We start from the raw sequence: 27,233 nt of genomic DNA, 5'->3' as shown, positions 1-27,233 counted from the left end.
AGAGAAGGTATCTAAAAAATTTTATAATCCAAATAAGAGGACAAAGAAACTATAGGCAGAAGGAATTATAAAAGTTAGATGCTTTGTTCTTTTCATTGTAAATGTGATTGTCTTAGATTGTTCAGTGATTGACCAGACTTCAGTCAACAACAGTCATAAGAAATAGTTTTAAAAACGTTTATTGTTATTTCTCCTAAGTGCATTGTGTCCAACTGCCATGTACATGTTGAAAGCCATTCTTACAGTGTCAATCAAACATCATTAACACCAAAAAAAAAAAAAACGTAACTTTCATTGTATTATTGGTAGCAAGAAATTTAACCCTAAACTTGTATAATGTCTTTTTTCCAGAGTTTCCACACCAACATGGCAATTTCTGTATGGTTACCTTATGATTTTAAAGATAAACATTTTAAGTTATGAATTATATCTCAATAAAATTGGAGCAAAAACAATTTCAAAAGAAAACATAATTTTCTTCAAAGTAAAAAGTTTAAATATTTTTAAGAAAACCTGCAAAATTACTGCTTGATATTAAAGATCCAAAATTTTTAAACATTTATTTTCTTTAATTGAACAAAATTTCTTTGATAAGAAATGAATGCATAATGAGGTGTATATATGTCTCTATATATAAAACTTCATGGAACTGTGTTATTCTCTTTACATATTGTTCTGGTTCTAAAGAACAATTAAAATTACTTTGTTGCATAAAGTAGTGTTTATAGTAAGGATATAAGCTGTTAAAAAAGAAAAATGAACTAAGATTCACATATACATACAATAGTTCATATTCAAATTTTGATCAAGTATTTATTCTGTTATTTTGATATTTAGTTAAAAAACAAAGAATACTTACTGGACTGCATAGGTGTTGGACAAAGTCAAAAACTAAATTTCACACTACTTTAAAAGAACAACAGAAGGTAAATCACAGGTGAAATATCAAAATTTTATTAATCATTATATTTAGTACAACAGAACTACAGCAGAAATGCTTGAGTTCAGCAATCACAATATTTTGTGTCTCCCTATTTCAAGCATTGTTGTATCATTTAAACAGAGTGTTCTTTGGGATATTACTCAAAATGTTTCTAATATACTCCTATAAAGTTTCTGTGGAAGTAACTTTTCATTTTGTCACGTTTTTGAACCATCATATTCTAGATCTGCCTTGTTGGGTTAAGATTGGGATTCTGTGGGGACTATTGCATCAATTGAATGACTCAAGAAGTTTCTTTCTCAGCTAAGTAATATCTGTTTGGGATCATTTTCTTCTTGGTAGTAAATTCTTTACCAATAATATGTAAACCACTGGGTATACCATGGCAGATCAATATCTGATGTTACTTGAGCTTGTCCATGATTTCATCTATTTTGCAAATATTTCCTGTTGCCTCAGCAAAGAAACATCACAAACCATTACACTGCTTTCCCAGTGCTTCATGGTAAATGCAATGCATTGAGGTAAGTATTTTTTACCTTTCTTCTGTCACTTACTCACTTTTTTAATCATCAGCAGTTCTGTTTTTATAATTTTCAGCAAATTTCAGTCTCTTCATAATATTTGGAGATTGAAGTAAAGGTTTTCTAACTGCTATGCAAACAAATATTCCATTATTATTGAGTTTTCTTGATACAGTAGTTCTGGACACTTTTTTGTCTTTTGGTACATGTTTATTTATGTCATGCTTGAGATCAGTGTCAAGTCTTTCTTCCGTTCTGAAGACTGCATAAACGAAGATACTTAACATTAGTATCATTCAGTTTAAGTATTCTACTTCTCTCCTATTTTCAAACTTACCTGCCTGGTTCTTGCAATCTAGGGTGTACTTGACAGTTTTCAAGGCACATTTAAAGTCTGCAGGAATTTGTTATAGTCCATTCATCAATCACGTAAAATTTTTGTGTGAAATATCTGCTCCAATTACAATTTTCTACTTTTTTTTGGAGGGTGACATTTATTGGTGGAGTACTTTTAAATTGATTTCTTCTAGCATACACCAATACTATATGCTATAACTGGGTACCATGGCAGCAATTTCTGTCCCTAAACTTGATCCGTATGTACATTCAAGCAGAACTCTTATGACATGCCTTTGGTAAAAGTGGATGGTAATTTTAAAAAATGATAGGTATTCTCACCCTGGTTCATTTAGTTGTGAACAGGAATCAGTGAAGCATTACCATAATGTTGAAAATTACATTCTGTCATGGCATGGAAGAATTAGCTCCATAAAATGGAATGAATAAAAAAATATTCTCTTATCCTAACATTTGTGCACAGTATTGTATAACCATATACCTAAAACATAACTTTCATTAATTGATATCTCAGTGAAGCAGGTTACTTTTATTATCTGTTTGCTTTTTACAGCCTCCTCTGTTACCTTCTACCTGTACATCCAGTCCTCCTGATAATGCTGATGATGATGCACAAGAGGATTATGAGATTCCAATATGTGGGAATGTTCCTCCAACATTCTTTCAAAAACCACCAACTCTTCCTGACCAAATCAAAACAACAGTAGCAAATTATGTGCCTCAGCCTACAGTTGTTCATCTTTCTCCCAATACCGGGGCATTACAAGGTAACAAAGATAGAGAAGGTAAATCATTTATTTGATTGTATGTGCTAGTTATGGAATGCTCTAAATGTTACAATAAATTATATATCACAGTATTGCATGTTAAAACTGTGTGTGTATCCATGTTTGTCTGTCTCTTCCTCTATAGATATACACAGGGATAGTTAGTAAATTATTAAAACTCACAAAAAACAATATTTTATAATACACAATTAAAATATCTATTTTTAGCGATTTTAATTGTGTATTGAAATATAATTTGTTTTTTTGATTAGGGATGGCTAGCACAGATAGCCCTCAAGCTTTGTGCAATACTTTAAATATAATCACCAGTTTCTTGAATTTTAACTTTTTAATATGAGATATATGTATTTGGTATCAAATGTAAATTAAAGGTAAATGATATCACCCTGATAAAATAGTATAATACAAACTCGACAACTTTCATATAACTTTGTTAACCAACAGGTAAGCCTATGTTTGTATCTTTTAATTTTAGTTTGTTTTATGAGGAAGAAAATAGGCTCTTTAATTTTTTAATCTAAAAAACTGTGACCATTTGCTGAAACATTTGTTTGATAATAAATAATCAGTTCTTAGTAGGTCATATCTTATAATACTGTTTCACAACTGCTTTGGTTATGTTAAAGTTTTGAATATCACTTATTTGTTATGGTACATGGTCATATAATGGCTGACTTATCTATCCTGTACATTTATCTACACAATATTTATTAGTAGCTTTATGGCCTGGCATGGCCAGGTAGTTGGGGTGCTTGACTCGTAATCTGATGATCGTGAGTTCGAATCGCCATCACACCAAACGTGCTTACTTTTTCAGCCATGGAGGTATTATAATGTAATGGTCAATCCCACTACTCATTGGTAAAAGAGTATCCCAAGAGTTGGTGGTTGATAATGATGACTAGCTGCCTTCCCTATAGTCTTACACTACTAAATTAGGGACAGCTAGCACAGATAGCCCTCTAGCTTTGTGCAAAATTAAAAAAACAACAAAAAACAAATAAACAAAAATGTAGCTTCACACATAGTGTTCTTTATCTCACAGCTACATTTAAGGCTATAATATGGAACATTATATTTTAGGGCATTTTGTTTATTTTGATAAACAAACTTAGTAATTATAGACTAAGGTGCTACTTGCAGTTTTTGAACTAGTTTGAAAGGTATGCCTAAATGTCCTTTCATTACTATGGTAGTTTTGTTGCTTACTTACCATACTACTTCCAAAACTTGATTAAATATATGATTAATGTTTGTAAATGCTTTGGAACTATTCACAAGTTTTTGTTCATTCAACTTGTATAATTCTTAATTAATGCATGTCTTTTTTATTCAATAGAGATATCCAAATATCATATCTTTCATTCCTGTAGAAACAGGGATATAAGAAACAAGTTGTAGTCAAAGGTTTAATGGACATCTTTTTTCTAATTCAACCATTCTTAATGTGAATAGTAATATCTGAAAATGGCAAAGGTGTATGAGGTGTTGATCTTTGTGAACAAGCTTGTATTATAGTATACTTGTTTCATATTAAACAACTGTAACAAATACATTTTTTATTTCCACTTGATACGCTATACAAGTATGTATTAAACCAGACAGACAGATACACTCACATAACTTCCTTTCATTATTAATCATGAATGTTTCTAATTTGAAATTATGGAAAGTGCTTGACATTGGTTTAGAAACCTAGCTATTTGTACTAAAACTGTTCTCATAACTACATTTGATTTTTATTTTCATAATAGGCATGTGTTCTATTATAATGTTTGTAGCATAAAATTCTTGTAAAAAGTATGATAGAAAGTACTGAGTTATAATCAGGGTTGTCAGTAAGAATCAATTGCTAACTCTAGTAATAAAATAACAATTTTGATTGATTATTTTGCATAAAAAGTCACCATTGAATAAACTGATTGGTAAAAGGACAACCACATTAGTGTGTTGCTATAATAATGTTATCAACTTACAAATGTGGCTTATTGTCAAGTTATAACCAGTCATGTCCATGCATACTGTTTTGAAAATTATTTGGATGAGAAAAGGATAGTTGAGTTAAAAAAGTGTGATTTATTTAGATATAAATTCACAACAAAGACTAGAGAATCTGGTTTTATGAACTACTGTTTCTTGTGTAATTGGATATATTTAAGAAAGATTCCCTGGTATATCTTTTAATTAACAGTGTTTTATATGGCACATGATCTGAGTCTCTACTCCCTGAATATATTTTATTTGTTGATATTTGTGACAAACACTTTGAGCCTTGACCAGACTGAATTGGGCATGTTCAGGTCTAAAATCATTGCAGTTCTGAGGATACGTTTTAATATGGTTCTGGTATCAAGTTTCTTCTATGAAGCTAATAATTGTAGTATAATGTTGGCCAGATCTAAAAATTAGGAATCGGTCTTACAGAAACTAGTGGCTGTTCTGTCATCACAATATCTGGGAAATAACACAAAGTATAAATTGCCTCTGGTTACTTAGTTTTCAAGATTTTATGTTCATCAGCTTATCTTAAGAAAAATTTTAATTTGAATATATCCTCTTCCCCCTCATTTTGTGTGAGAAATTTTCTGAAATTTCATTGTTCTTGCAAGGTAAATTACAAACAGAAAACCTGTTTTCAGCACTTTGGTCTAACCTTAACATAGAAAATTACTTATACAATCAAAATAGCATCAGTAAAGACGACTTTTGTATCTAACACCAAATGCTTTAATTTTATCTTGAATGTAATTAATAGTATAAATTAACAGGACTAAATCAAATTTCGGTTTCTGTTTATAATAATGAAGTGAAACAGATACAGATGGTAGTTGTGTTATAAACTATATACAATACTAGTTGTGTAGTTTCTTGAAAAGAAAAACTCATTATACTGTTTTTATTACTATGTAGCATAGTAGAAGTACTTAAAACAAGATTTTTTGTCTTTTTTGTTGCAGACACTTATGAAGCAATTGAAAGAGTAAGTAGTTGTAAGGATATTTTTAAATGTTGCTGTTGTAGTATCTAAGTTCCAATATCTAAAATAAATTACAAAAAGAATGTTTTGAAAAGTTCAGACTGTTAGAAGTTCTGTGTATCGTAGAGAGTTACAATCTGTAATTTTATTTTAAAAAAAGTTAAAATATGTTAGATTTAACAACTAATGTTGTTATTTACAAAACAGAACATCTAACACTTTTTTTGATGATGAGAAAACCATTTGAAATAAAAACGTTTCTCAGAATGGCTGGTATGGGTATTAACTTTCTTATTGATAAGCAGAAAACAACATTCAACATTTCAACCTTCTTAGGTTCTCTGCTTATCAATAAAAGTGTTAATACCCATGACAGCCATTCTGAGAAACGTTTTTATTTCAAATGGTTTTCTCATCATCAAAAAGTGTTAATGTTCTGTTTTGTAAATAACAAGATTAGTTGTTAAATCTAACATATTTTAACTTTTTTTAAAATAAAATTACAGATTGTAACTCTAACCCTCTAGGTACTCCCATTGCTAAATGGCAACCACATAGTGCAGTTTGAATTTCCTACTAGAAATGCAACTTGCATTTAAAATTGTTTAATTTTCATGAGAAAACAGACCTAAAGTAGCATCAAATCACTCCAACATTTAACACTTGAAGAAAAAGATTTGAACTTGTACAAGTTTAAAATGACTTTGAGCATAATAAACTGAGAACATTATGTGGATAAATGATTAAACATTAATGTTTGGTTTAGGCATTCTACTATGGTTTATATGGATGTGTTTTAAAATATGCAAATAGATTAAGAAACTGGTTGTAGTAGTAGTAGTAGTAGCAGCAAGTTATGAACATAGGGCTTTATAGTGATAATTCAGGCTGCCTTTTGATTTTTTTTTTAAATCCTGAAAAGTGTATATTTTCAAGTTGTGATTGTCTTTCACGTATTGAAGATGAATATAGATGTCTAAATGTACTATTTATTACCCCCACATAGTTGTACATTAAATCAAATATATTAATATCACACAATATTTTTGTTTTCTTGTGATTATGTTGCTCTTGTAATGCTTTTATAATATTATAATAATAATATTAACAGGCACATATTTTAATCAAAAGATTAGGTTGCATGAATAATTATTCTATTAATTTAAAAAAATTGGAGAAATTTAATTTCTGTTGGGCTTTATTTTTTATTTAATTATTTTTCTTTTATTTTATTTCTTTTCTGTCAGGTTGAGGAAGAAAATTATGAAGTAGTAGCAGGTATTTAAATTTTGAAGAATAATAAAATAAAAAGCTTGTGTAGATATATATAGACAAGATTTGTTGTTTTTTTAACATGTGATGAAAATAATATAAATTTGAGGAAATTTATTGATGTCACAAAGTTTAGTGTCAGCCATTTCTCAGTGTTTGAAAAGATCTAAACTGGACCGGTTTGATAAATTTATCTTGGTTGTATCTTTAAGGTTCATTTAATATAATAACATCCAGGACAATGTGAGATTGGCCAGGTAAAAAATCTGTTTATATATATTTTTTTTATAGTTGTTGGGTTAAAATTAAGAAGATTATTCTCATCATATATGAGTACTCAGCTGTGATCTACTACCATATTTTATTTATCAGAAACCTATTAGGATATGAATTGTTTGGTTGGAAGACTGTTGGCTTTAGATTAATATGATAGCAATATAGACTTGAATTTTATGTATAAACATTAGAAGCCAGTACTGTGATTTACTTTTAGGTAGAATTATATTTTAGTTTGAATTTCTAACTTGTGGAATAAGGTCCATGAGAATGTAGTGTGTGCTCACATATTTTTTTTCTGAAATGGTTTTAAACAATTAAAAGTATCTAAAGCTTACACTGAACTTGGTATGTGTTACTTTTTTGTTTTCTAAAGCTTAAGAGTAATATAGCTATCAGTCATAGCCCAGGTGGTCTTTTTTCATCTCCTCATTCTTAATTTATTATTGTCTTGCATACTTATTTCGGATTTCTTTCCCACAAAAAAAATCAAATCCATTTAAGAGTGGTGGTGTGTGTGTGTGTGTGTATTTTGTATTAACAATGTTTATTGCATGAAACTCCAGCTTTTAAAAGTAAAGAACTGTTTCAAGGAATTTGCTAGAATTTTTAAATCTTGTTGTCCAGGTTTTCACATGCTGTTTAAGAACAAAATAATGGTGATTTGCAATATCAGCAAGATTATGTCAACCAGAAAATTATAAAATTTGTTATATACAGAATTATAAATTACAGGTTTGAAGATTCAACTGAAATTTTGTCAGAACCTATTTTAAAGCATCATGGCTTTGTGATATTTGTTTAATGATATATCAAACCCTCTCTCTCTCTTTCCCAAAGCTAAATCTTGGATCTGTCAAGGGCATGTGTGAATTTTAAATGTGACAGTCTGAACTATTATCTTATTCGTGTAGATTGACAAAGTCTTTGTGAAAGCAGATGTTGCTGCATGACTGCTCACTTGAGTCAGTAATTTATAGTTAGGGATTGCTATACCTGAACCATAGGACCATTTCTAAATTATCATGTTTGTGCAAACTCCTAATAAAAAATTTAACTGGCTTGTCTAAGAACTGGTAGGAAACAGAAAAGAAACATATCCTAGAATCACCCCACAAGCATCAAGAGCAGAGTTCCTCAATATAATGAATTAATATAACAACACACTTTACTAAGTTCTGTAAACATACAAACAATTTCAAGTTAAATATTTTATAGCAGAAAATCGATGGTCAGGCTCTTCCTCGTCACTCACCTCATCTTCTTCAGATCGACCAGTTTTACCTCCTCGTTCTCAAGCATCATCTTATGGTCCTCCACCACCTCTACCAGAGAAACCTAGAAAATATCAAGATATACTAGTCCCACATGTTAATAGTAACTCAGATCCCTTAGCTGATGTTGAAAGGCCTAAACTACCCAGGAGTAAAGAATCCTTCAGTTCTAAGACGAGTGAAGACCAGTCACAAGCTTCTTCATCTCAAAGTGTAACTGGAGCCATAACTGGTCTCTTGTCATCTGTTTTGAGCAGTCGTAGCATACGAGAAGGGAAAAAACCTGTACGAGATCAGTGTAACAGCAGTGGTGGAGATACAGCATCCACAACAGGAAGCCACTCATCTCGAGCATCAACACCAGAAAAATCAGGTAAACAGATTTTGCCAGTCAGAAAAATAAAAATCACATTTTGGAAAGTTTCCAAAATATTTGAGAAAAGACTAAGGTAAGCTTGATATAAAGTGCTTGCTATTGATAAAGAATATCATCAAAAGGTACTTGCTAATAATACAAGTTACCATCAGCAAATGTAGATAGTGGTGATTTTTTCTCCTTGTACAGTGATGAGTTCATTCTAGTGCTAACATTGGAATTGAGTGAGAAGAAAACCTACAAATTCCCTTTGATTACTTCATTGGAAAAGAACATTAAAGATGAATAAGGTAAATCTATCTTAACTAAGCTATTTAAACTAAATCAAATTCATCATTAATATAAGTTTGAAATTCAGAAACAAATTCAGATTTTTTTTTAACATTAGGATTTCTGCATAAGTGAAAGAGATTTCTTCTAAAGATCCATTTGCAACACCAAAAGTAATAATGCTATATTGTTTATGCAAGTAAGAACTAGAGGTATGAACACAGAATTTTTATCAACTGTATTGATATTTTCTTAATAAGAGATCTTTAAATATAAGATTTTGAAAAACATTAACTAATGTAAAACTTGGTCCTAATTGAAGAATTGGAAGTTTGTTACATAAATGAGTCTGAAACTAGTTTGAGCTATAAGGCTTCAAGCTAGATGAAAAACGTTATATATAAAACACTTGTCATAACACATCAACAAGATGTGTTTCAGAAGTTGCATAATATTTTAGCTCTTGCTAGAAAAATGTTTTAATTCTAAAAAAAAGTATTAAAATGAAAAACTGGCAAATTACACAGGTCTTTCAATTTAAACTTCATAAAAATTTTGTTTTTAATAATGGGTTTCTATGATTCTGCTGTACAGGTTTTGAAAAAAAAATTTTTTTCTATCAGGTAATGATTTTTTACAAATTGGGAATACAATTTTCTTTGTTTATCACAATGAACATTTTTATGTTCATTAACAAAAAATACAAACAAAGTGAAGCACAGGGAAGAACGTTGATGTGAAACGAGTATGCATTCTTGTTCATTCTGATTTTTTTGTGAAATCTATGTCTTTTAGTATCAAACTACATTGTGTTTTTTTTATGTGTCACATTCTGATGTTTCATAAAACATCTGTTCATGATAGAGACAAATGGGTATTGTTTTTAGATTCAGCATACAGGAATTAATCTAGAACATGTAAAAATTTCAAGAAAATAAAACCTTCACAGGCCTATGTTAGTGATAATGCTATGTAACCAGAAAAGCTTTGTTTTTTATATTGCAATAATACTATACAAATGGATTTGTTGAAGCTCAAAATTGAAAATGTATTGCAATTTTACAGGCATTATTAGAGTTAATGTTACATGATTTTGTGTTTCAGATTCAATGTCAAGTCTTCCAGGGCCTACCAACAATGCACCTCAATTGCCTGATAAAAAGATAACTCCTCCAATAAATTTTCCAAAATACAGTTCTCAAGTTTCTTTTGAAGACATTGGTATGGAATTTTATAGTTAATAATGAGACACTTTCTGGATTATTAAATTAACTTTGTTTACCTATGAATAGTTTTAAAATTAGATTTCAAAATGTTAGCAAACATTAAAATCACTAACAACTTAACTTGTATTAACTAAGAATGAGTAGATGAAACTCAGTATACACTTCAAGATAAATCTATTTGCATTCACTAAACTTGATTTTAATCATCACATGTCCATGTACACACACACTCATTAATATCTGAATATCATTTAATACTATAAAAATATTCAACTCAACCTTTCAAAATTATTATTCTCACCACTATAAATACATTTTGCCAAATTTCATTAGATAGGTGTAACCATTTTTTTAATGACATGAACATAAAAAGTGCTTTAAAGTAGTTTACTATATTTTTTCTTTTATATATGGTATTAAACTTTCATTTATGGCAAATGAAATTTCAATTTCTAAAGTCAAAATTGGCTTGTTTTTAAATGTATTTTCTGGTAGGATGATGAATTGTTTCAGTCAAAAAATATCTTGTCTACAAAATATAAATTTTTTTTTTGTAGTAGTTCCATGGCATTCATGTAATGCTAATAAAAAATGACAGATAATTCAGTGGTTTTACATAATTTGAAAAATATGATTTTTGTAAAGCTATCTTTTTTTCTAAATTAAAAAAAACGCATAAGTTTCTTCAAAGCTAATTGAATTAAGATGTGTAAAGTGAAGTTCAAATAGGACGTGTCATGACTGTCTTTTGTTCTCCAGGAACAAATGTTGCTAACAGACCACTTCCTCCTGTTCCTGCAGCATCAAAATTATACCAAGATCCAAAAAAAGAAAAGGTTTGGGATTTGTTTTATTTTCACTTGTTTAGTTTGTACATACTTAATAGATGTTACACATTTTAAAATTTTGTTTAATGTTTAAAAATATATATTTGATATTTTATATCGAGATTTTTAATTGTATGAAATGCAAAAATTCTACATCACAGTCTCACTGTAATATTTTGTTATTTAGGTATTCACTATAACTATATGAGTATCAAGACATTCTCTACAAGTTCAAGTACCACTATCAATTTCAGTATGAAAAAGTTTTTGTATAATAATTTGACAGTCTTGAGCCATACTACTCTAACATGTGCTAAATTCTTAATGTAAACCAACAAATTTCTTATTGCATTTGAATTAGAAACTGATTAGAAACATCTAATGATGTCAGAAATAATTTTAAAATGACCTGAGAGTAATTAGAATTGACAGAAGGAATATAGATAGATAAGACTGTCCATTTTCAGGAGAATTACAGTTAAGGAAAAACTTGTTCTTTTGTAATATAGATTTTCCTTCATAATAATTAAAATAAGAATAAAAAAGTTTAGATAATGATAGTTTTAATGAAACCATGAGTTGTTATAACATGTATGTTATCTTTACAGTGATAAATAGTAAAAGTGGGAACACAAAGATAAGACAATTAAGAATGATACAGCATTTAATAATACAAAATAAGAAATAGAAATTTGAACAAAAAAGATAAACTGAAACTGTTTTCTTCAAATAAATATTTGAAAATTATTCATTTCACAAAGGTTGACAGAATTGAAAGCAATTCAGTCTCCTTTTTCTGGGAAAAGAAAGTGTAAAGTTCAGTTGGCACTGCTATCAAAGTAGATAAACGTAACTGCATTTGAGCTTTATTATGAATTATGATGAGTATTATAAATAGTTCTGTGTTATACTGTGATTAGAATCACTGTATTCGAGTTTAATAAAACATTTTTTGTATATGTAACATCAAACAGTGATGCATTTTTATATTCTTCATGTTTTTCGCTAATGATATTAATTGCTAACTGAAGATAGGTTTACAGACAAAACATCATACAATAAAACCCATCTAAACATAAAAAAATGAGTGATATTTTTATTTGAAAGCAAAATTTCAAATAATTCCTGTTTATCTTCTATTTCTACTAATAGGACCTGATTCACCAATATTCATGGTTCCATGATGTAGAGAGAGAGACAGCTGAACAGTTACTCCAACAACAGGATGGTGATGGAGTTTATCTAGTAAGGCAGAGTCGTCGGGCTGGCCAAGCAAACCCTTATACCTTAACCATACTTTTTAGTAATCGTATATTCCACCTCAATCTTAGACAGCGTCCAGATGGCCTATTTGCACTGGGAAGAGAAAAGCCCAGAGAAAAGGTATTTGTGATATTTATGTCATAAGTATTGTTTCGTTTTTGTAATAGTTTCTGAAGTTAGGCAGAGTTTTTTACTATCTGATTAAAAAAAAAAAAGTCCACTTCAATGTACTAATAGAGAAGGCACGCTGTTTGTTATTTGGTAATAGAGCTAACTTCATGCAGACACTAATACAATAATTCTACTTTCTAGTTGGCTTATTTTATATATAGTACTTTGTCTTATCTATTTTTTTCTTCAAAACATAAACCCAATATTCACAAAACTGAATTAAATGACTGTGAGGTTAGTGATAACAAACTTTCTAACTAAGTAACTAATTATCCACTGTAATAGACTCATAAATCAATAATATCTCTCTTTAACCTGCTTCATATTATTTCCTAAACTTTTAAGAAAGTTACAGTCATGAAGCCACACCAATCACATGATGTCAAAACTCTCTTTGAAAAAACAATAATATTAATGTGTAAGCTAAAAGAACGTAGCATACAAAAAATACATTATTGTAATGTTTAACTTTTAGATTACTTTAGATAATTCATATCTTATGGTGCAAGGAAATCAAATAATCTAAATCTCTCTGTAACTCTACAACATCTCTGATACAGTTAATCACCCCAAAAATATTAATGTCATCTGCAAACGTCATAATTTTATTAGTTTTTTCAGAGTCAATGTCATTAATATAAATCACAAACAACAGAGGTCCCAATATAGAGCCTTTAGGTGTACTGCTTTACTTGTGACTGTGATCCAGTCAGATCTAACTCCATTTATTACTGTTTTCAGCTCTCTACTCTCCCACTAATTTTCTATACAACTTAATAACATCTCCCCCCACCCACAAATTTAATTTTTAAAACAAATTTTTTGTGAGGCCCTTTTTACAATGCTTTCTGAAAATCAGGGTAAACTAAATTCACAGTATTTCTTTAATCAACTCTTGCAGTAATATCCTTAAAGAACGTAAGAAGATTTGTTAAACAAGTCTTTCCCTTAGTGAAATAATGCTGGCTCACTGATACTATATCAAAATGCTTTAAGTGAATCTGCAATGCATCTTGAATCACACATTCAAAAACGTGCCAACTACTGACATAAGACTAACTGGCCTATTATTACACGTAAAATATTTATCACCTCCTTTAAATATTGGACTAACATTAGCCAACTTTTAATCTCCTAATACTCTTCAAAACATAAACCCAATATTAGTGGTTCATAAGTAACATCTTTAAGTTGCCTTAAAACTCTTGGATGAAAGTTGTCTGGTCCAGGGGATTTACCAGTTTTTAGATTTCCTAATATAGTACTGTGGTCTTTGCACCTTACCTCTGTACAAGCTTACTTTATAAATCTGAACTTCTGTGACATGTCATAACTTATCAAGATAACTATTCTTTAGAAGAACTTACTCATAAATAATATCCCAAGTTAAGCATAATACAAGCATTAAAAAAAATATAGCTAATTATATGAGCTCTTTACTATAATTTGTAAAGGAACACAACCTAAGATTCATAGCAGATAGTAGTCTAGAAGCTCAAATATATACTGATCTGCAACAGATTTTCTCATAGTCAGAATATTTAAATTTTTCAGACTTTTTCAACTGTAGCAGAGTTGATTTCATATCATCAAAAAGAACCCATTCTACTTACAACTAGAGGAGAGCCAGCAGGAAAGACTTGTCTCAGTGTTACATTGGAAAAATCATAAATGTAATGTGATTCTAGAACTCTTAACATAACTAGTGTAACTTGCAGATTCTGTCTTGCAAGATTCTGAAAAACCAAACTGAAGTTCTTTCATAATTTTCAGGGGAACAATTATTTAATTATTTTTTATTAAATGAGTATGAAAAGTTTTGCTATCAGATGTAAACTCCACTAAGAAAGATTTGAAGAAAGTGTCTACAATGCAAAAAAATTGTTTTTATATGAAAAGAACTTTAACAGAATACATACAGAAATTTGTTTTATGACATGATTTGTGGTATATTGTTTCAGTAAGTACTAGTTGTGCATTGACAGTAATATGAAACATTATTTAATGGATGCATTATAATATTTTCTTTTAGCAATAATGAAGAAAATACAGACATAAATGAAGGGATCAGTAATAAATATTTATATGAAGATTACAATTTTTCTTATTTAATAAAAAATTCTAAATCCTTTTCCAACATTTTCTCACTATATGATATATGAAGACAATGAGGTTTTCTTACTGTGTTTTGATGATGATATATATATATATATATATATATATATTAGAGAAGTACATTGTTAATATATAAATTAAAGTTAGAAAACCACAAACTGTATTTTCTCAGTGAGCAATAACTAAACACATTTTGTATTTATTTCTACATTTTTTTTTTTGTTTTATGAGCCAAGTGAAGCAACATCTGTGATTTTCTTGATCAAGGAATTCTTTTTTAGAACATTTTAACTTTTAGTTTCTTAAAATTGTTTGAGTTGACGAATATAACATTTAAATTGCACTTTATAAATGTGAGTTTAAGAACAAATTTGTTTTGTGTTTTGTATATTATTAAAATCTGTTTATTTCTGGTAAGAATTTAAGATTGTTAATGAAAGCTTAAGATGACTATTCAAAAGCCCAGACTTTGGGAAACTTTAGAGCTTGAATGAATACTGGTGTAACACTATTATTTTACAAATATTTAAGGTTATGAATTACTTTCATATTGAATTTCTTTAAACACCAAAAAATAAAAGGTAGGAGATTCATTAGTAACAGTTTTATCTGTCTTGACAAATTATTTGAAACACATATTAATTTCTAAAAATAGTAATAATTAATAACAAATGTTTCCTTATAATTTTGTGTCTTATAGTCAAATAGCATATGTTTTAAGATTTCAGATATTTTTGTGCTTATCAAAAGTAACAGTTTGACCTTTTTATTTCATAATTATTCTTACTAATTTAGCTCTGTCTTTGTAAGTATACTTATAAAAAAAATTCTAGTTCATTAATAGTTTCCTTTTGACATAATAAATGTCAAAATAATTTTATGCAACTGATTGATATAGAAATGTAAAAGTCCCTGTGTATTTCAAGAATAATGGCTGAAATAGTTTTGGCATGTTGATGAGTTTTTCTCAATAATTCAGTGAATATACATGATTAATAGCAATCACTTCAAAGCGCTGAATTAGTTGCTTTTATACAGTGCCTTATAAATATTGTTATATTTATATGTAAATCATCACAAATAATAATGAGAGAGATCTGATTATGACTAGTCAGCTGATCAGCTAAGTTTCCTTATGGTTTCCTTATTTGTGTAAAACCTGTCTATATGTATATATATAGAAGTGTTGAGAAATAAGTAGTTTTTTTATCAATGTACATGCTCTCATTTGTCTCACTAATGCTCCTATGTTAGTTGAATGTTTTGGTGAGATTTTTGTGTTTTTGTTAAACTTTGGTTAATTGATTTTGTGGTGTACAAATACTTAAACAATAGTTCTGTGCAAGTAGATGCAGAATGAAAAACAGAGGAGCTCTACCCCCAATGTATTAATTCTGATTTGGGTGCTTCATATATGACATAATTTTTGTCACACATGCACTGAAAACACTGGTATATACACTGAATATTTATCAGCGATCATGGAGATACAGCTTAGGAAGGAAAGGTTGTGGTACTTGCATTTTTGTTTCCCTTTGTTTGGGAGTAGGGGTTGTTGTGGTCCATCCCATGTATGTCAGAATAAATAAATGTTTCATCTGTTTACATAAAACTGATTGTACATTTTAGTCATAAGTGCATTTAACATAATAAGTAACATTATTATTAATTTACTGGCAAAGTATAATATGTAACTTTTACAATTGTCAACTTTTATACAAAAACTTAATCTTATCAAGTATTAACATTTGAATGTGTAAAGAACTAGAAATATTATCAAAGAGTGTTTCTGTTTTATCAAATGTTTACTAATTTCACAGCTATATTATAATGTGTATACATTACTTTGTTTTGGTATTATCAAAATGCATAACAATTTGGCATGAATTAAAATATTGGAAAGATCAGTACATCAAAATTTTCCAGAAGTTTCTCATTCAAAATCTTACTGTTATTGTAATTTTGGTCTTTCAATTTGTTTCTTGTATTGTTACCACAGTTACATTTACTGCTTTATATAAATGAGTAGTTATAACCTAATAATGCTAAACATTGTTTGCTACATACAAATCAACAAGAAAATCAATAAGAAACATATTATATGCACATCCAAAATGTGTATGTGTGCGCATGTTAAAAGTTTTGCATGTTATTCTATGGAGTAGCTTTACCAAACTTAAAGATTAGTGCTAAACTAATGGTAATGATAAGTAATTATTGGAATTATGGTTATAATTTTAAAAGGATAGAATATAGCATAGCTTGCTACAATACCAGATAGTACCAACAACAGTAAGTTTACACAATGGAAACTAATGCAGTTGGTTTTAACTGGTTGTTCCTAAACTTTGTCCATAGTTTAGCTTGATGTTATAACATAACTTCTAGAAGTTCAGTTATTTCTGAAAATTTAACTATGATGATAGCAACAAAGTTAGGTAAGATTTAATTCACTGAAGCAAAAGAAAACATCTTGTAACTAGTTGCGAATTATAAGCATTCACATAATGTTAACAAAATTGTTATTGAAATGAAGAACTTAAGTTATTAGAAATGGAGACCCAATCATTTAGACACTTAATATTATAGGTAATATAAACCCCTTCGAGAAGGATAAATTATTTTTCAAGCACTATCAGGAAAGATATGTCAAAATTCTTAGAAGTGAGTTTTTTTTTTCTTAATTTATGATTAATATCAAACATTACTCAGATATTTCTGACACTATTCTCCAAGCATATCAGTGATGTTTATTACATTTCTTGTGCTTATTGATTTAACATTCTATGATAACAAATTAGCAAATTAATACTTAAATCAAAGATTAAATTTAGAGACAACCAATTTACTGGGGAGAAAACATACTTTAGTATGTCACGTTACTTCCTGAAATGCTCATGTTAATAAATAACAAGAAAATTAGATCAAATTATTTCCTTACATATTATACAGTGATTTGTTTTGACTATTCTTCAACATTACATGAATTAGTTTGCTTCTGTAAATTTTAGTCTCAAACGTAATTTAGCCAACTTTATAATGTTAATAGTTCTAGAGCACGTTTTACCAAGTAGTTCCAAACTAATAGCCATCATTATCATGTCTGAAGCTGAAAGATATGACAGTAAAAATATACCAGTAATTTAAAACATATTCGTTTTATGCACATACAGGTCACTGTTTTTTGATAAATTAATAAAATATAACCATGTTCATAACTTGTAATAAACTCGTAGAATAAAAGTGATTTTGATATCGTAATGTGATGTTTTCATTGGAACTAATTTCTTTTTAAGCGAATGAAAATATTAGAATTAAGCACTGATTCTAGCAAAGTGTGAAATAATTAATAACATACTTATTATTTGGTAACAGATGCGTGCATTTTCAGAATTTGTTACTCTTGAAATAAAAAGAGCTAAATGCATATAAAGTGGTTATCGGCGATAACTATTTTATTTAATAGCAACGTTATATTGATTCGGTGATAATGGTATAGACAATTTACGTTTTAATGAAGATTTGTAATGGGTTTGTTCTAAATGCAGAGTTTGTATTCCTATGAACAAAATTAAACACTTGCGAACTGAGACTACTTTTACCACCGAAAAATAAATAGAAATACACATGTTAGAGCTATGGGTGCATTATTTGGTCTGACAAGATTTGGTCGTGAATGTTATTGGTCAGCTGCTTTTCGTCTTGCTATCACTCTAAAATTAGAGGTTACTAGTGCAGATAGTCTTTGAGAAGGTTTGCACAAAGTGAAGAAACAAATTTTTGTGTAGAACTGGTTTACATAGACCTGATAAATTACTGTTTATCTTGCAAAGATTGAATAAGTAATGCGACAGTAAAAAACGGTGGTTCTAAAGTCATGGGAACAGTCCTAAAAATGATTGCTTCTCTTGAAAACCAGCCAAGCTACAGAAAAGAGGAAGTTTTTCCTTTTAATTAATTAAACTGTGGAAAAAATTCACGAGTGCTCTTATATAAAAAATCTTTACATCTGAAGGCCCAAGTTTTATGATATCTTGAACTAATTTCCAAGTAGACAGATGATATCATATGTGATGTTGCAGGAAGCCCAGCCCTCAAGTGAAAGGAAAGAATTGCACATTCTTTGTATGGTTAAGGTGAGACATGTTTTATGAAAACAGAGTTTATTTTTGTCATATATTTCACCTATATTTAGGTATTGGTTTTGACAGGGAATGAATATATTGAAACTTGTATAGCACCTTTATTATGATTTAATGATCATCCGTCAGTGTGCTACGTCTTTTTTTTTGTGCTTCGAAATTTCGCGTTTACTTCTTTTTAATCGTACATATCACATTCGTCTTTTTCCTACAGAAGTTACATTATTTCTAAAATATGTCTGATCTACTAGCAACAGAATGATGTACATCTGATTATAATAATATGCCTGACAAATTTATTTTATAACCATCATGAGAATTGTGCTTCATGAAGTTTCACTGAAGGATAAGACCTGTAGTTCGATTTGTTTTTGAACATAATGAACATTTCAAGAGTTTTCCTATATGATATTACAATCAATGTTCTCCGCCCTTAGACCTCTCATTTTGATCGAAATAGGAATGAGGGAAAAAAAAAAACTGTACTTGGACAAAGTATTTAGATACAAGTATTAAAGATATATTGAAATAGTGAAATCACCATATATCGTTTGTTTGAAACAAATTATAGTCTCATGAAGAAATTTTTTAATCTCACTTAAATAGATCCCCAGTGGGACAGCGGTTAGTCTATGGATTTACAATGCTAAAATCATGGGTTCGATTTCCTCTCGATGGGTACTCAATATAATCCGCTGTGACTTCGCTATAAAACACATACACACACATTCAAATAAATGTATATGATGCATCTAAAACACAATGGATTTATTATAAGATAAGGCTCAAAATAAAACTTGTCGAATGTATTATCACCGGTACCAGTATATAGATGTCAGTCAGTAAACTCATTATCATTCTTTCACGCTGTTTTGAAAATCATTTTATATACGATCAGATTTTATATTTCAGTAATTTAAACTTAAAAAAACATAGGTTTATGACATCAAACAATACATATGATATAAAACATGTTTCGATCAAACTAACGATTGATTGACCAAAACTCCTAAAACTGTGAGTTTATTTAAATTTTTGATCCCCCTAAAATGAATAAAAATTAGCATATCCCATGTTTTTGTATATATGCGTAATGAACCTTTGGAAAGTATTCAAATCTCGTAACCTAATCGTACTACAGCACAGTAAATGTTAAAACGATGTATATACAACCCTAAAAGTCGTTTTTGTGTCGGATCTTGACTCCCCATAACTACTAAATATTGGCAAGTCCAACGATTTTGTTTCTCAATGTGTGAGGCTTATAAAAAGTATATTTTTACCAAACATTATGTACATTTGTCAAGCTATGGCCGAGTAATTGACCAAAACCCCACAAAACTGTACTTTTTGTGTGAGCTCTGACAATCTTAAAAAGATTCATAATTGGCAGACCTAACGTTTTGGATGTCGGTGTGTTGGGCACATGAAAACTTATACTTGTGTCTATTTTCATCTTGACTGCAATAAAAATGGCCCCATATATTTATAAACACCGGACTAAATGAAAGAAATTAATAGGTGAAATGTCCAAATCGTTTTAAATGATTTAATTAAAGTATCATGTGCTCCTTATGAATTTATGGCTTATTTGTGCATAGTAAATTTTAAAGGTGAAAAATCATGACTTCTTGAGCCAAACAGGATTCATTTTTAACTTCAAAACATGCAAAATAATCAATTTGCAACATTTCTTTTAGAGACATTTGAAGTTGATTAAAATATTATTTAGTAAATAAAAGGAACTGTGACAGTGTGATAAAGTTTAGAGACCTACTAAAAAAGATAAAATAACTAGTGCCATCAGATGCGTTATAATATGCCCGTAAAACTCGTTTCACTGCATTAGAAATAGTATGTACGGAGAAGTTTAAATTGAAATAAAATCGTCACAACAACTGCCTTCAGCATTCGAGAATGCTACTTAACGGCACACCGATAAATTATATATATATATATCTGTGTCTCTGTAAATGTATGCATTATTATTCATGACTGTAACAGCAAGATTCAGTTATACATATTTTACGGAACCAGTATTACCAAATGGAGTAGCTCAAAGCCCAGATGTTTTTCAAATGTAGTAAATCAAATCATTGTCTATAATCTATGTAAATACTATGAATATTGTATTGTCTAAAATTCTAATATTATTTCCATGATTTTCGAAAACAAACATTTACGTATTCCTGTCTTTTTATACATTATAGTAAAACGATTTTGAAACTTCTTACGTTCACGTCGCTACGTTTGACTACGCTCTATCTGATGACCTTGAATCTTGATTATCGCTCTAGAGCATAGTTTTCATTACGGAAGGCTCCTTTGTAACGCCGTTGTCTCTAAAGCATATCCTTTCTCCTTGCAACATTTCTATACTTTGAATAACGTACGAGGACGACAGTCTCCCAGAGCCCATTTCAACAGCCAGACTACACAGATGTTGTGACTGGTGACTTCACTGGTATGTCTCCAGTTGCTTGGAGTATGGAACAATTGAACAGGTGGTATGACCGGTTGTCTTATCTTAGTGAACTCATACCCTCTTGACCTCGTTTACAGATGAATATTCTTCTTGATTATGTTTTCTATACCTTTGTCTGAGACACGAGGAAGATTTTTACCATTGAACTTTGTGTTTGTGGAATTCTTACACGTTACAAAACGCTACACTTTGCTTATAGTCCTGTTACCCCAAATTGATCCATATTTCTTTGTTTTTCAAAGCAAATTACTGCAAGAAATATTTGGTTTGGAGATTCTAAATATCTAAGCGGACCACATCTTTATAATTTAAGTGTATGGAAAGTTTGATTCATAAAAAAATATTGTATACCCTTTCCAAAAACACTGAATTTTCAATGGTAACGCATTATATATGAACGCCAAAAAATGCCTACATATTGTTCTGATACACATCGTTCTATTGGAATTTTATATTTGTCGTGGTTGTGCATACTCGTGATCTTTTTAATATAAATCACTTAACTTTGTACTTTACATGCCCATAATTAATATTAATGAAATTTCTAATAGTAATGAAAGGTCATTTTGCTTCCATGCAAATGCTTATTTCATTTTGGAATATCCTATAATAAGTGTCAAGCAAACACATTTTAATGTCCGTCCTATATCGTAAGTAAAAGTACAGTAAACTCTCATTGTTTCGAAGTCGCTAGAACCGAATATATCACTTGTATCGAAGTTGTTGACTGGTCCGGCCAACTGTCCATATAAATACATAGTAACAAAAGCCCCTTGAACCGAACTGCATGTATCGAAGTGTCGGCTTGTAACGATGTATAATTATAGTCCCTAGGGTGTGAAAAGCATCAATATTACATCCTTTGTTTTGTTTGTTTTGGAATTTCGCACAAAGCTACTCGAGGGCTATCTGTGCTAGCCGTCCCTAATTTAGCAGTGTAAGACTAGAGGGAAGGCAGCTAGTCATCACCACCCACCGCCAACTCTTGGGCTACTCTTTTACCAACGAATAGTGGGATTGACCGTCACATTATACACCCCCACGGCTGGGAGGGCGAGCATGTTTAGCGCGATGCGGGCGCGAACTCGCGACCCTCGGATTACGAGTCGCACGCCTTACGCGCTTGGCCATGCCAGGCCTACATCCTTTGTATCGAACCAGGTACGAAGATATTTATTTTTCTCTTCTTCCCTAAATTAATTGTCACCGCTGCCGGCTGCCGACCACCCGCTACACCGCTAGCAAGTGCAATTAGTCAGTCTCCGCGCAACAATGTGTGGTGCCACCATCAAAATCTTACACTTGAGAAATAGCGGACTGCAGATGGGGTAGTAGATTAGCCTAGCAATGTTTGTACAGCAATTATGGTCAATAACACTTTAAACCCCTGCCCGCCCCAACTCACTCGCCCACCCAGCAAAAATTAGCTTAGATATAAAATTTTCAGATTATGGCTTGAGTAGATTATGCCTGGGCAGCCTGCATGCTGTAACCTATAAAAGGCTAATCACAGTCAAATTAAACAGATCATTAATCATTGATCATGGCGAAGCGCAAGCTTGTATCGATAGAAACTAAAATTGCAGCAATAGAAGAAGTTGAAAAAAAAGTTAAAACAAAAACAGAAATAGCAAAAGCATTTGATGTGCCTCTGAACACTTTGTCAACATGGTTGAAAAATAAAGAGGCCATATTGTCTTCTCGAGACAACTTTTGTCCCAATAGAAAACGCATGCGAACTGCAAAGCATTCTGACCTAGAAGCGGCATTGCTTCTGTGGTTCAAAAATGCTAGATCAGAGAATGTTCCTATCTCTGGGCCTGTTATGCAAGCAAAGGCAAAAAAACTTGCTGATCAAATGGGAATCACTGACTTTTTGCATGAGTGATGGGTGGTTAACCCGATTCAAAAAAAGACACGACATTCAATTTCGCACGATCTGTGGTGAGTTTGGTAGTGTAGAACCAGAGCAAACAAACCAGTGGACATCAACAACACTGCCACGCCTGCTAGAAAACTACAGCCCACGGGATGTCTTCAACGCAGATGAGTCTGGCTTATTCTTTAAACTTCTGCCAGACAAGTCTCTTGTTATCAAGGGAGACTCCTGTCACTGCGGGAAGCGAGCGAAGGAGCGGCTGTCTGTTTTGGTATGAGACAATATGGACGGCACCAAGAAGCTTCCTTTACTTGTCATAGGTGAGTGTCAAAAGCAGGTAAAAATATTTTCCTGTGTTTTCTATAGAAGTTGTTATTTTATGATTTTCTTCAGATTATTGACATGTAAATGTTTCATTTTTTAATTTCAAGACATTAACCATGTACATTTTCTTTCTTTTTTTTTTAGGAAAGACAGCAAAACCGCGTTGCTTCAAAGACGTCAAAACCCTGCCAACACCATACAAAGCCAACAAGCGAGCTTGGATGACATCAGATCTATTCACCGAGTGGCTGAGAGAACTTGACCGAAAGTTTGTGCTGCAGAAAAGAAAGGCCCTTATGATAATTGACAACTGCCCCGCCCACTCCAACCCCACTGGACTTAAGGCCATCAAGCTGGTGTTCCTGCCTCCCAATACCACAAGCAAGACACAGCCCATGGACCAAGGCATCATCGCCAATCTAAAACATCATTACCGCACCCTACTGCTACAGCGTCTTATTGATTCAATAGACAATAAAAGTGTTTTCACTGTGACTGTGCTTGAAGCCATGCGACTGCTACGCTCTGCCTGGCCATTGGTAAAGCAATCAACCACAGCCAATTGCTTCAGAACTTGTGGCTTCTCCTCTCCAGAGCCAGCAGAAAACAGTGAGGACCCCGAGGATGACACACCATTGGACCAGCTCTTGACACGGCTGAATGATACTGGGTTTACGGTGGATGGCACAGCAGAGGACTACGAGACTGCTGATAATGATCTGATCACTAGCGCGCCCCTGACAGACAGTGATATTGTGGCCATGGTGCAAAATAAACAGACACCAGAAAATGACAGTGAAAGTGAAAATGACGACAATGAGGAACCCCCCATCCCAACACATTCTGCAGCTCGTGAGATGTGCCTGCAACTTCAGAGATATCTTGAACACCAGGCTAACGCAGGACAGTTTATCTCTCAATTAAACATGATGGAGCGTTTTGTGACCAAGTGCCAGAGGGACAGCAGTTCGCAAAAAAGCATTGTGCAATATTTCAAGTGACTCCAGTTGGACGTTCTTGCTGGTGTTTGTATCCTGTACATTATAATTACATATGTCTATATTATGAATGTTATTTTTTTTACATGTTTTTTTTTTTACAAGTGCTGTTAATTGTCCTTTTGAATTTCATTAAATGTGTTTTAAGTGTTTACACACGTGTGACTTCTGAGTCTTTAATCCAATTACCGGTACTGCAACAGCCGTCAGTTATAGGGCCTACCATTACCAGACTTGGCTAGTGAATGAAAAAAAAAATCCTTTTTAACGAACTTCTTTTGTAACGAACAATTCTCTTTGGTCCCTACGACTTCGTTACAACGAGAGTTTACTGTATACTGTACAAAGAATAGAAGCAGAATATAATGTGTCAATCTTTTGAAATGATGTAATTATTTCGTTTTGGTATATTCAACTCCACACATTTCAAATATGCACTAAGAAGCTGATCATTCACCTGATATTGTTCGTTATATAAATTTATTATATGCATATGTATGTAGTGATCTTTTTAAGTACACAAATATGTATCTTCAAAGATACGAGACAGTGGCTTTAGAGTTATTAACCACTTCGGTCAATTTTCTAGAAATAGAGTTCATCGTATATCATAAGAATAACTAAAATATGGGCCAGTGCAGTGTCCCGTTGTTACAAATGCAAGCAAAGGTCTATAATCCACTGTAAATTTCCAACTATTCGAGAATGCATTGCTTCCGTGGGTAGGCGTTTGGATGGGAAAGAAATATATCACATATCTTTCTAACAAGAATATCGCTCCCCAGATGGCCCATTGTGTAACTTTGTGCTTAACTTCAAATAAAAAAAGAAGAATAGTATTATAACGATATGTTAGGAAAATGTAGATTCCAATATTCTCCATTTAGACAAAATTTGTTTGTTTGTTTGTTTTGGAATTTCGCACAAAGCTACTCGAGGGCTATCTGTGCTAGCCGTCCCTAATTTAGGAGTGTAAGACTAGAGGGAAGGCAGCTAGTCATCACCACCCACCGCCAACTTTTGGGCTACTCTTTTACCAACGAATAGTGGGATTGACCGTCACATTATAACGACCCCACTGCTGGGAGGGCGAGCAAGTTTGGCGCGACTGGGATGCGAACCCGCGACCCTCAGATTACGAGTCGCACGCCTTAACACGCTTGGCCATGCCGGGCCATTAGACAAAATAACTCGTTTAAAGGAGGACTTAATACAACAACAGACCCTGAAACCACATCCAAACTAAATTAGGGTAATGCTCTCATCTTCAAAGTGAAGGCTCAAGGTTATGAAAACGACCCCTACGACACAAAATGTCATTATTATTATAATAAAGTTAAACATATCTCACAGTTTTCAAATATAATAAACAAGGATTTGAAGGTATTTTCTTTAAAAATGAACAAAGGAACTGAAACTATAACAATCTTATTCAGTTACATGCCTGTTAAATCGTAGTGCAACTTTATTAGGGTTAAATGCGATCTTGAAAGCTGATGTTCAGTGAAGTTAAAGACTTGTGGATAAGTAATGAAAGAGTGTGTGCTTAGTTGACTCTTCCTTTCTTTGTGGAAACTAGTTACATTGAAAAATTCACTGCTGAGCAATATCACGTAATTATAGTATCATGATAAGCACTACGGTAATAAAATAAATAGTTCTACAGACAGTGCAAACTTAGAACATCGTTCTTTTAATGGACGATTATCTCTTACTTTTCTCATTAACGTAATTTATAAATATAATAATGATATATATAATAATAAAATTATTATCAAAGCTTTGGTTTCGATGCATATGACAATTTATATAAATTATAAGTAATATTACGATAGAGACAACGTGTACAATTCCTTGATGTATGTAGGTGGGTTTACGTGCATTGCTGACTAATTACTAGTTTTCCGTTTCATCAGGGTATCTTGCAAAGAATGTGGACATACGTATATATATTCGCTAAATATATGCTATCCTTGAGAAGAAAATTCAAATAAAAAAAAGGTTCGTTTAGCGTAGTGTCTTATACATTTCCGTGCTAATGAGGATAAAACATTAAAAACGGAAGACATCCTCCGAGAGTATATGAAAACTCAGGTACATCTCGGTACAAGCGTAATATTTTAAAACAGAAGAGCTTTTTCGTTTGTTTTATCTTTTCAAATCACTTGAGAGGGAAACCAGGTTGAAGGTTGAAAGTTTATTTTATCTAGAAACTTTCTAGCAAAAATAACAAAAATCATAGATCGATTTGTGGTCTGTTGCTCTGTTGGGTAAGTACTGCTTGATGTCAGCTTTGACGCTAACGCAGCATGGAAATACAGTCCTCACGTGGCTTTTTTCTGAAGTCTCTTTTACGGTGTAAGTCCACTGTGAATAGGTTTTCTTATTATATATGTTCCGAAACTACAGCCAATAAGCGTGATCCAGTTCCTGTGAATATATTCTTTGCGTCACAACGACGTTCCTTCAACAAGAAATCTAAGTTACCATAGAAACTATCACAGGCACAGTATATATGACCACAAAGTACATGAGGTTTGTACTTTATACCGTTTAAATAGAATGTATCTGTGGAACGTTTCCCAAACAACGATCCAGAAATCTGTGGGTCAAATGTATGAGGTTTAGGTGAAGGTAGAAATGTAAATAAAATCTGAAAAACAAAACAAACACAAAATGAGTTTGTTTTTCCTTCCTGTCTCTCGCTTGATATTTAGTTGAATACAAGGTTCCACGCTGTGGTATA

At 31.5% G+C, this 27,233-nt stretch overlaps 1 protein-coding gene across 8 annotated transcripts in view; it reads left to right on the top strand.

The window, feature by feature from the left end:
• LOC143253166 (uncharacterized) overlaps positions 1–17,920 on the top strand; it is a 126,162-nt gene extending 108,242 nt beyond the window's left edge. For 4 of the 8 annotated variants that reach the window (XM_076506541.1, XM_076506573.1, XM_076506583.1 and 1 more), the window contains 8 exons: positions 2,378–2,609; positions 5,570–5,592; positions 6,837–6,867; positions 8,356–8,784; positions 10,162–10,278; positions 11,043–11,119; positions 12,263–12,493; positions 14,099–17,920. In XM_076506541.1, the coding sequence (XP_076362656.1) occupies positions 2,378–2,609; positions 5,570–5,592; positions 6,837–6,867; positions 8,356–8,784; positions 10,162–10,278; positions 11,043–11,119; positions 12,263–12,493; positions 14,099–14,215 (1,257 nt within the window). In that variant the 3' untranslated portion in view covers positions 14,216–17,920. Of the gene's footprint in view, positions 1–2,377; positions 2,610–5,569; positions 5,593–6,836; positions 6,868–8,355; positions 8,785–8,976; positions 9,078–10,161; positions 10,280–11,042; positions 11,120–12,262; positions 12,494–14,098 lie in introns of those variants that run through there. The other 4 variants (XM_076506557.1, XM_076506548.1, XM_076506567.1 and 1 more) reach the window with 4 other exon arrangements.
• Positions 17,921–27,233: the final 9,313 nt, after the last annotated feature.

Source organism: Tachypleus tridentatus, chromosome 1 (genome assembly GCF_004210375.1).
Source record: "Tachypleus tridentatus isolate NWPU-2018 chromosome 1, ASM421037v1, whole genome shotgun sequence".
NCBI classification, from domain to species: Eukaryota; Metazoa; Arthropoda; class Merostomata; order Xiphosura; family Limulidae; genus Tachypleus; species Tachypleus tridentatus.
Note: the sequence above shows the minus strand (reverse complement) of the source record. Positions and strands in the feature narration are given on the sequence as shown.